Source organism: Schistocerca americana, chromosome 8, assembly GCF_021461395.2.
Source record: "Schistocerca americana isolate TAMUIC-IGC-003095 chromosome 8, iqSchAmer2.1, whole genome shotgun sequence".
NCBI classification, from domain to species: Eukaryota; Metazoa; Arthropoda; class Insecta; order Orthoptera; family Acrididae; genus Schistocerca; species Schistocerca americana.
Window position 1 is genome coordinate 465,394,178 of NC_060126.1, and position 12,196 is coordinate 465,406,373.

A 12,196-nucleotide genomic window follows, 5' to 3' on the forward strand; every position below is an offset into this window, starting at 1 on the left:
AGGAATGGTAAATGAGGTACATTTTCAATCATCTTTTGAACTGATGGTGGATTCCAATGTTCAGTTCTATGGTCATGGATGCTATACGATCACTTTACTAGAGTACATATTTGCACTTTAAGACAAGGAGGCAATGTATATATGGTAATTATGTTTTTTGTTTTGTATTGTGAATGTGAGGATAGCAGTTCAGCTGGGTCTGAGTTTTTATTGTCAAGCAACAACAGAACATTTGGGAGTAAAAGCACTGGGAAGTGAGACTAAGAATTCCAAATTCCTTAAAGAGGCTTTTGCAATATGTGTGGTTATCTACTTTTCACACTATTCGTTTAGTTGAATAAAAACTTCTTTATGTGCACTGGAAATACTTCTAATAGCGTAACATTCTGAACTGGGCTTCACGATTAGTTTGTGTGTGGTTTTTCTGAGTCTATTTTAAGTTGTTATTGAACAGGCCTCCATGGAATTTTACATGTGGTATTGCATTTGGTGTATACCATTCTTTCTATTTCTAATATTAACAGGCCTGTTTTATAGTGTTCTTGTGAGGTTACGATTCAAGTTGTTTGCTGTGAACCAATTGTCAGTTGTTTCAATTACTGTCTACACTATGTTTGGTATGCATAGAAGCCAACTTTTAAGAAAGCCAACTAGTTATGGGCTGGATAGTACTGACAGTGAGAGAGGGGGCTACTTATCAGTACTGTGTTAATATTAGCATGAAATTCTGACTTGTTCTTCCTCACCAAACTAAAAACTCTCTCCACTGGGGAATTACTACGAGGTACCAGAAGAAGAGCCACCATTTGCTAACTCAGTTATGGGTACTTTCTTCGTCTTGAAGCATCAGTGAGTTTAGAAATCTCATACCAAATTTTGTCAGATTTCAAGGAGCGCAGTAAACAGGGACATGTTTTCGAGCATTTCTCCCTAAATTTTTGAACAATTCTGGGTTTCTTAACAGTGTCATTAGTTCCAGTATCACCAACACTCATATTTTGCTGAACTAGAAATAACTTCATTGTTTATTTCAAAATCTTTGGAACATATTTCGTCGACATATGCTTAGTGTGCACTAGACGGGCATTCTATGTTAATTTGTTTACAAAAAATGCAATAAACGTTTGTTAATAAGACACACACACACACACACACACACACACACACACACACACACACACACACACAATTATTCACCAAACAGAGATTCACTCCAATTTGTCGTCCCAACAAAACAAAGACACCTGCGCAAGATATACCAATTTGTACCTAGTTATACTTTATGATGAGTTAAGTCTTATGGTATTTGGTGTAATCAAAATTCTACGAGGGGCAGAAAAGGACAAGTATACCAACTGTTCTAAAAAAAGTGAAATGAAATATTGTTGAGAATTCAATTTGTACAGAATTAATTTCTTTTGTGCATCCTTCTGTGAACTTTATACACATAAACATGTAAATCAACAAAAAATAATAATTTTTGCATACTGAAGGAGATTTTTAATTATTACAATTGATTCTTAATAGCTGGCATCTATGGGTATGGTTTCATTTAGACCTTTCATTAATATCGTTTTGTAATCAGCAAACAAGAGCTTCTGAACCACCCTTTAAAAATTAATTATGTTAGTTAAGAACAAGAGCAGACAAAGTAGCAATACTTGCGGGACCCCACAGATTATGTTCCCCCCCATGAACCATGGACCTTGCCGTTGGTGGGGAGGCTTGCGTGCCTCAGCGATACAGATGGCCGTTCCGAAGGTGCAACCATAACGGAGGGGTATCTGTTGAGAGGCCAGACAAACATGTGGTTCCTGAAGAGGGGCAGCAGCCTTTTCAGTAGTTGCAGGGGCAACAGTCTGGATGATTGACTGATCTGGCCTTGTAACATTAACCAAAACTGCCTTGCTGTGCTGGTACTGCGAACGGCTGAAAGCAAGGGGAAACTACAGCCGTAATTTTTCCCGAGGACATGCAGCTTTACTGTATGATTAAATGATGATGGCGTCCTCTTGGGTAAAATATTCCGGAGGTAAAATAGTCCCCCATTCGGATCTCCGGGCGGGGACTACTCAAGAGGACGTCGTTATCAGGAGAAAGAAAACTGGCATTCTACGGATCGGAGCGTGGAATGTCAGATCCCTTAATCGGGCAGGTAGGTTAGAAAATTTGAAAAGGGAAATGGATAGGTTAAAGTTAGATATAGTGGGAATTAGTGAAGTTCGGTGGCAGGAGGAACAAGACTTTTGGTCAGGTGATTGTAGGGTTATAAATACAAAATCAAATAGGGGTAATGCAGGAGTAGGTTTAATAATGAATAAAAAAATAGGAGTGCGGGTTAGCTACTACAAACAGCATAGTGAAAGCATTATTGTGGCCAAGATAGACACAAAGCCCATGCCTACTACAGTAGTACAAGTTTATATGCCAACTAGCTCTGCAGATGATGAAGAAATTGATGAAATGTATGACGAGATAAAAGAAATTATTCAGGTAGTGAAGGGAGACGAAAATTTAATAGTCATGGGTGGCTGGAATTCGTCAGTAGGAAAAGGGAGAGAAGGAAAGATAGTAGGTGAATATGGATTGGGGGGAAGAAATGAAAGAGGAAGCCGCCTTGTAGAATTTTGCACAGAGCATAACTTAATCATAGCTAACACTTGGTTCAAGAATCATGAAAGAAGGTTGTATACCTGGAAGAATCCTGGAGATACTAAAAGGTATCAGATAGATTATATAATGGTAAGACAGAGATTTAGGAACCAGGTTTTAAATTATAAGACATTTCCAGGGGCAGATGTGGATTCTGACCACAATCTATTGGTTATGAAGTGCAGATTGAAACTGAAGAAACTGCAAAAAGGTGGGAATTTAAGGAGATGGGACCTGGATAAACTGAAAGAACCAGAGGTTGTAGAGAGTTTCAGGGAGAGCATAAGGGAACAATTGACAGGAATGGGGGAAAGAAATACAGTAGAAGAAGAATGGGTAGCTCTGAGGGATGAAGTAGTGAAGGCAGCAGAGGATCAAGTAGGTAAAAAGACGAGGGCTAATAGAAATCCTTGGGTAACAGAAGAAATATTGAATTAAACTGACGAAAGAAGAAAATATAAAAATGCAGTAAATGAAGCAGGCAAAAAGGAATACAAACGTCTCAAAAATGAGATTGACAGGAAGTGCAAAATGGCTGAGCAGGGATGGCTAGAGGACAAATGTAAGGATGTAGAGGCTTGTCTCACTTGGGGTAAGATAGATACTGCCTACAGGAAAATTAATGAGACCTTTGGAGAGAAGAGAACCACTTGTATGAATATCAAGAGCTCAGATGGCAACCCAGTTCTAAGCAAAGAAGGGAAGGCAGAAAGGTGGAAGGAGTATATAGAGGGTTTATACAAGGGCGATGTACTTGAGGACAATATTATGGAAATGGAAGAGGATGTAGATGAAGATGAAATGGGAGATAAGATACTGCGTGAAGAATTTGACAGAGCACTGAAAGACCTGAGTCGAAACAAGGCCCCGGGAGTAGACAACATTCCATTAGAACTACTGATGGCCTTGGGAGAGCCAGTCATGACAAAACTCTACCATCTGGTGAGCAAGATGTATGAGACAGGCGAAATACCCACAGACTTCAAGAAGATTATAATAATTCAAATCCCAAAGAAAGCAGGTGTTGACAGATGTGAAAATTACCGAACTATCAGTTTAATAAGTCACAGCTGTAAAATACTAACACGAATTCTTTACAGACGAATGGAAAAACTGGTAGAAGTGGACCTCGGGGAAGATCAGTTTGGATTCTGTAGAAATGTTGGAACACGTGAGGCAATACTAACCTTACGACTTATCTTAGAAGAAAGATTAAGAAAAGGCAAACCTACGTTTCTAGCATTTGTAGACTTAGAGAAAGCTTTTGACAACGTTAACTGGAATACTCTCTTTCAAATTCTGAAGGTGGCAGGGGTGAAATACAGGGAGCGAAAGGCTATTTACAATTTGTATAGAAACCGGATGGCAGTTATAAGAGTCGAGGGGCATGAAAGGGAAGCAGTGGTTGGGAAAGGAGTGAGACAGGGTTGTAGCCTCTCCCCGATGTTGTTCAATCTGTACATTGAGCAAGCAGTAAAGGAAACAAAAGAAAAATTCGGAGTAGGTATTAAAATTCATGGAGAAGAAGTAAAAACTTTGAGGTTCGCCGATGACATTGTAATTCTGTCAGAGACAGCAAAGGACTTGGAAGAGCAGTTGAACGGAATGGACAGTGTCTTGAAAGGAGGATATAAGATGAACATCAACAAAAGCAAAACGAGGATAATGGAATGCAGTCAAATTAAATCGGGTGATGCTGAGGGGATTAGATTAGGAAATGAGACACTTAAAGTAGTAAAGGAGTTTTGCTATTTAGGGAGTAAAATAACTGATGATGGTCGAAGTAGAGAGGATATAAAATGTAGACTGGCAATGGCAAGGAAATCGTTTCTGAAGAAGAGAAATTTGTTAACATCGAGTATAGATTTAAGTGTCAGGAAGTCGTTTCTGAAAGTATTTGTATGGAGTGTAGCCACGTATGGAAGTGAAACATGGACGGTAACCAGTTTGGACAAGAAGAGACTAGAAGCTTTCGAAATGTGTTGCTACAGAAGAATGCTGAAGATAAGGTGGGTAGATCACGTAACTAATGAGGAGGTATTGAATAGGATTGGGGAGAAGAGAAGTTTGTGGCACAACTTGACTAGAAGAAGGGATCGGTTGGTAGGACATGTTTTGAGGCATCAAGGGATCACAAATTTAGCATTGGAGGGCAGCGTGGAGGGTAAAAATCGTAGAGGGAGACCGAGAGATGAATACACTAAGCAGATTCAGAAAGATGTAGGTTGCAGTAGGTACTGGGAGATGAAGAAGCTTGCACAGGATAGAGTAGCATGGAGAGCTGCATCAAACCAGTCTCAGGACTGAAGACCACAACAACAAACCCAAAAAGTAGTTGTGACAAAAATGGTGACGTTCAGATCATTAACCACCAAATATGATGATTCCTTCCTCACAGTGACATAACAATTACCTCCATCAATAATCAACCTAATGTAGGTGCTTTTATTTGGCAGGTGTTGACAGATGTGAATGTATTTGCAGAGACTATGCATAAACTGATGATTCATTATGACAAACTGCCACTATTTTGTTTATACAGTAATCAATGCCAGTCAAATTATAGCATATATATGTGGATCACAGTGCAGCACTTACTATCTGAAATAAGTAGTTGTCATTATATTTCAGAACAGTGGAAGTTTTGTTTTACAGGTCATTTCTCCACACTGCCCTTCAGTTGAGGAGATGTCTTTCATTAGGGCTTAGCCACTAATTCCTTCTTGAGAAGTTAACATAAAGGCATGATAACTCAACGCAAGTAACAATACTGCATAGGATTGCTCAATGAGTGCATTGATGACATTCAAATGAACATGCAGTAATAATCATCCCTTTGTTTTTTGTTGCTTTGAATTAGAGAAAGTTTTACTCTTACAAACTATTTCTGAACCTGACCTACCGAATGCAAATGTCGCACAAAGGTTAAAAGGTTATATTTTATCACACATGTCAATTATCAAGACTTCTTGACTGTGGAAAATAATTCACGCCGCAAACAAGAAAATCTTTTTCAGATGTGATTTGTCTGACAGCACTCAGCCCACACGAGACCAACATTTCCAGCTCCCTCCACTGCCTTCGCCCTCTATTAAACCAAAAGCGAACAATATGTCACAGATGTTAGATCTTTTCCATTTGCGATTATTCTATAACTCTTTAAACAATGTTCATAAGTTCGAAGCATACAGAATCCAATTCATAACTACAAGACAAATGTTAGAACTTCAAATAAGAAAATAACAATTGATGAATGTAGTCATAGTAATTTATGAATGTTATGTACCTGTATGGTGTTCACTCTTTTTATCGAAATTATTTCAAGCAGAAAATCAAACTACAATAAGAAACAATTAAATGTTTACCATTGGGAGAGGAGAAACATGCCCAAGATGTGCTGCACCTTGTGCACGTGCTCAACTGGTGACTGCTTGCCAGTGGCTACTGTGGAGCGAGGAAACTCACAAGCGTGGACTGTTCTGATCTTGACACAGGCAAGAGTCCTTTTGCAAGAGGTTTTCCTATTAATGGTAGATTAAAAAGTGGAGCAAATTATGTTTGAGGTTCCATCACACTGATACTTTTAGTAGACAGCTGATATGTGGTTAAAAGAATAAAGGAATGTGAGGACTCGAACTCGCGTATTTTCGTCTACATTAACTACTGGACTGTGAGTAGATACCACTCTGTAACAGTTTGTGGAAATTGACACTTCCACATCCTACAGTGTTGCCAAACTGTGCAGATGCCTAGACTTAGAATTCTGAGGGGGCCGTCCAGTTTTTATGTTTTCATCTGCACAAGCAAACTTGTTGAAATGGAAGACATGGAAAACACTTCAGGTCCCAAGAAAGGGGCAGCTCCAAGAGACTGTGTTATGTCAGAGTTATGCCCAAAATCTTAGGACATTTGAGTAATGAGGAGGAACAAGAACTTATAAATGAAGAATTAGAAGAGGTAGTTACAGAAGTGGCAGCCCAGCATAAAAGGTCAATAATTAGAGATATGTTGTACGGTGAAGTAATAAATATGGTATTCGATTCGGGTTGTGAAGTGAATGTAGAATCAGAGTGTAGCTAACCGAACGTGCTGGAAATGGGATTGCAGTACACTGGAGTCAAAATTATAGGCATTACTGAGCACAGGAGTGAACCTGTTAGGGAAGAACTGCTTCTTTGGTTTTCCATACGAGGAGTGCCTTTTAAACGATTAATTTCAGTTATACTCAACTTGAATTTCAAATGTCATATTTTGTATTTACATTACATCATGCTTAATGGAGTGAATTAACAAGATTAATAACTTTTGTGACAACATTTCTAATCAAGAAAGACAATTAACACTTATTGTAGAACAATGTCTACACGGTGTCCTGGAGCTCATATTCTCAACACCTTTAGCTTGCGACGCAGGTGCAACAGCGGCCAGTTTATATTATGCAGCAGACAAACCCCTGTCTGCCACAGCACTTGCTCACTTCATCCAAAATAAAAAAAATAACAAGAACCATATGCTTGTAGAAGAAAACATTAATGCATAACTGTGCATTAAACAAAACATAGTCAAATTAAATATTACCTATCGTTGTGCCACGGGCAGTAGTAGAAACACCAATGACAACAATTCTGTGACCTTACACAGCCAACAGGCAGATTTCTGCGAAGTGTTGGACATAGTGCGACAATGAGACTGTTCACAAAGGTCCTAGCATACAGAATAGGTTTTTAGATATATACATGTGGCTTGACGACTTCTTAAGTAATAGAATCCAGTACATGTCTTGGACACTGAGTGTTCATCATAAAGCAAAAGAACTGTCCCAGAGTGCTCAAGGGCAGTACAATAGAGTCACTCTTCTTCCCTATATACATAAATAATCTGTCTGACACAGCCAGCAGCAACCTGCAACTGTTTGCTGATGAGACTTTAGTGTACGGGAAAGTGTCATAGTTCAGTGACTGTAGGGGATACAGGATGACTTTGATAGGATTTTCTGTTTAGTGTGATGAATGGCAGCTTGCTCTAAATTTGATAAACAGTAAGTTAACACATATGAGTACGAAAAACAATCCCATAATTTTCGAATACAGTGTCTGTGGCGTGTGTGCTGCTTGAGAAAGTAATGTTGATTAAATATCTAGACGTAACCTTGTAAAAGGAGGGGGGGGGGGGGGGGGGGGGGATGAACAGAACAGTTGAGATGGACTGTACACAACATGAGCTGTTGACTTCTGTTTATTGTGAGAGTTCTAGGTAGGTCTGGTTCATCTATAAAGGATACCACACACTGAGCACTTGTGTGATCGTTTGTTCAATACTGCTCACGTGCTTTGGTTCCCCAAAATGGGATTAAAGAAGGCATCAAAGCAATTCAGCGGCATACTTATCGGTTTGTTACCAGTAGAGCTGATCAACACACGAGCGATATGGAAATCCTCTGTGAATTAAAATAAAAATCTCTGAAAGGAAGCAGGTCGCTACAACCCCCCCCCCCCTCCCCACACACACACACACACACACACACACACACACACACACACACACACACACCTTAACATACAAAAAACTATTGAGAAAGTTTAGAAAACTAGCATTTTTTAACAGAGTGTTATGGACACAACTACTTTTCCCTCTCTCTATTTGCTGATGGAAAAGAGAGGGCATGACAAGCCATGGTACAAAGCATCATCTACCATGTACCGTGTGTAGACACACACACACACACACACACACCTGGCATTCTGTAAATACATTTCATACATTTTATTTTCGGACATCAAAGGCATAACACTAACTTGATTGAACTAGAACAAGGGTAGAAACTTGTGATTTTATTTGAGATTCCTGAAAAAGAAAAGCAAAAATAAGCTTTGGAAATTGCTCCTCCACTGCCCTAGCTTACTTGGCTTCACGAGATGTGATGTATGTGTGCAACTTGCTTACACCCAATTAGTGTTTTCTAAATAATGTAGTTAATGGTGCAAGTTACTGTAAAATGTTGAACACATCATTCTATTCTCATATAGCATAGAAGTAGTTAAATGTTACTTACTGCAAAGTGACTGACAACATCATCTTTCTCATCCTCTTCATATCCTGATACGAGGACCTTAGTAGGTCGATGGTCGACAGAAACATGTGCGTAGCCTCTGCCCCTGAATGCAAAGAATATATATTTGTTAGTTGTCCGTTTTTCTAGTTTTCAGTGAACTAGTTCTGAAGGCCTACTGGCCTTGGTGTATTCATTATATTGGATGAAAACATAATATCAAATATGTGGCAGGAACAATATGCTGCGTGAGCTGAATTTGGAAGGTGGCTCTACTTTTCGCAACTTCACTAAGACACTGTGTGATTTTAATATGCTAATAAATATGGTAGAGCTATTTCTTTCAGAGAACAACATACAATTCTTGTGAAACAGAGACTTGCTGTTAGTCTTCGGTTTTTGGCTTAGGAGATTGCTTTCAAAGCCTTGCACATTTATTCCATATTTCATAGTTAGCTATATTTCAAATAACTCCTGCAGTTTGTGAGGCATTGGTTGAAAAGCTATGCAAAGACAATTCAATTATGTACATAATACTGAAGTATATACCAAATTGTAAATTGAAATACTTCTAATAAATTAATATATAACACCATATTGTCTTTATTATCAACACCTACAGTCTTTTCTGTAGTAATCAATGAGAGAAGGATATCTGAAGTAGTTGTGGATCCCCTTGCCACATCCACCATATTAACACTTACTGATAATTCCACCATTTGCTTACATACATTTATTTCTGAGATAACCTGATACAATGTCTGCACTGTGTTAGCAGAGACCTCAATTTCTTTTCTACATCATCACTGCTGGTGTTAAGCACAGCTGTAATTTTCTGAGTGGCGTTTTGTTATACCACAGAATTTTTATAATTTGCACTTCACAGGTTCCACAGGTTTGCCATTGCTTTATAGTGTGTGTCGTTAAGCTCAAACATCTGTTGTCTTAATACGACAACAGATGTTTCAACTTATCACACTCTAAGAGGCAACATAATTACAATAATCTGCTACGCAAAGTATGTCGGAAACACATGCACCATACAGTAGCATTTAGCAGTAGCAAGCAGGAAAGATGTTTCCTTTGGTTTGTACCAACACAACTGTTTTTGTGTTTGCAGCATCTTGCAAATACTGAGTCCAACTGTAGCTGCAAACAACATTGTGAAACGTGTTTCAAACTCAGTGCTAATGTGGTTTAAGGCCAAAGGTTCTCACACAAAAAGAGTAACACTTCAAAGCAGAATATTCTCTGCAGCTCAAAAGCAGAGGTCTCAGCAAATGTGATTTTATTTCTTTGCTCTGGGACTGAAACAGCAGAGTGGAACTAACACTACGGCATGTGCTCCATTCCCAACAATTGCTGAACATTGGTTCTGCCAATCATTCTGGGAGTGCACATCCTTCCTCCTCCACATTTATCCATATATTTTCCTTTTCCTCATTCTTTCATTACACTATAGCTTCCTGCTTTGTTTCTTGGTGCTTTCATTTTTCTTCACTTCTCTGAATTTTTTTCTCTCAGCTGTCCTCCACCACCCCACTGCCACTTCTCCATTCCTCCATACTGTAGACATTCTACCCCATCTGTCACTTTTGACTTCCCATTCATCCCTTGCTGCCTGATGTAATGACACAAAGTTTAGCAAGATTAACCTATAGCCTTTATATGTATACATTCTCGTACTGCCACTTGGCAGTAATCTCCTTCCCTTTTTTAAACAAATTCGAGGGGCTGTGGTATTACTACGAGAAAGGTGTGAAAAGTTCTTGGAATGGAATAGAAAAAAGTGTACTTACTTCACTCAAACTTTTTTTATTTTTCAATGTAGTCTTCTTGTAAATTCATGCACTTGGTCCAACGATGCCATCTTGAAAATCAGTCTCCTCCAGACCCGCAAAACAGATGTTAACTCCGGCTATCAATTCTTCGTCTGAAGCGAATCTTCGTCCACCAAGAAAAATTTTCAGTTTGGGGAACAGATGGAGGTCTTACGGAGCCATATCAGGTGAATAAGGCTGGTGTGGCAACAATTCATACCTTAGTTCGTGTAATTTTACCATGGCAACGTCATGCATTTTTGATCCAGTGTCAAGAGTCCTGGCAAACATCTTGCAGATAATTTTTTCATTTCTGATTCTTCTGTTAAAATGTGATATACCCTTTCAGATGACATCTGGCAAGCACGAGCAATTTAACACACTTTCAATCAGCAGTCCTGCATGACCATTAGCAACGATTTCTGGAGTAGTGGCACATCTTGGCTGACCACCACATTATCATCATCTAAGCTCTCCCAACCAAATTTAAATTCATTTGTCCACTTGGCAACAGTAGAATATGAAGGAGCAGAGTCCCCCAGTGTATTCTGGAAATCTGCATGAGTGTCCTTTGCTTTCATACCTTTCTTTACAAAGTACTTAACCACTGCTTGAATCTTGACTTTTTCCCATGTTCACAAATAACTATGCAGGAACAACAACAGAGCCATGCCACCACCACTGCTCTCTTCGAAGAGATAAGGAAATGAACCTACCTCTCTCTCTTTCTCGGTGTGTGTGTGTGTGTGTGTGTGTGTGTGTGTGTGTGTGTGTGTGTGTGTGTGGGGGGGGGGGGGGGGGGGGGGGGGGAGGCGCACACATGTCTGCAACTGTAAAACTGAATTGTTCACAGCATACTGAAAGGTTGCAATCATGCTGTAAGAAACGTACAAATAACTACACATAGCTCAATTACGTGAAGTGACAAACTGTCACTGTGTGGGAGGCCCTTCTGTGTAAGGCGTAGACACTACATTTCCCATCACCTTACATGAGGGAGGGAGGGAGGGACGGTGACAGTGAAGGGTGGAGGGAGGGAGGGACAGGTACGGGAGAGTGGACGGCGAGGGACAGGGAGGGGGACAGTGGTGGGGGGAGGAGGGGGAGGAAGGCGGCAGGGAAAAGGGAGGGGGGCAGTGTAGGGGGGAGAAAGGGGACACAGACGGGACAGTGGACAGGGAGGTGGACGGTGTAGGGGGGAGGAAGGGGACGGGGAAAGCCAGAGGGGGAAGGAAGGGGACGGAGGAGGCTTGGGGGGAGGGAGACGGGAGGGAGGGGCACGGAGTATGACGGGGGACACGGAGTATGAACGGGAGGCACGGAGTATGAACGGGAGGCACGGAGTATGAACGGGAGGCACGGAGGATGTAAGATGTAGTGGGCAGGGAGGATGTAAGATGTAGTGGGCAGGGAGGATGAAGGCAGGAGGGAGATTGTAGGTGGGAAGTGAAGTTGAAGGAGGAGGGAGAATGAAAGGGGAGGAGGGGGGATGGGGAGGGAAGGGTGTGGATGGGGTAGGGAGGTGGGAGGAATGGTGAGGGAGGAGGAGGGGGGGAGGGAGGAGGAACGGGGAAAAGACCGTAGATGCATAGGTGTGTGTAGTGCTGGAGTGGCAGCAGGGAAGGTTGATACCAGGGGGCTCACGAGAATGAAAGTAAGAGTATTCCCACCTGCG

At 40.6% G+C, this 12,196-nt stretch overlaps 1 protein-coding gene across 4 annotated transcripts in view; it reads right to left on the minus strand.

Moving 5' to 3' along the window:
- Positions 1-12,196, minus strand: part of LOC124545110 (RNA-binding protein 26) — a 266,987-nt gene that overhangs the window by 38,132 nt on the left and 216,659 nt on the right. For all 4 annotated transcript variants that reach the window (XM_047123928.1, XM_047123929.1, XM_047123927.1 and 1 more), the window contains one exon: positions 8,705-8,807. In XM_047123928.1, the coding sequence (XP_046979884.1) occupies positions 8,705-8,807 (103 nt within the window). The remainder of the gene's footprint in view (positions 1-8,704; positions 8,808-12,196) is intronic.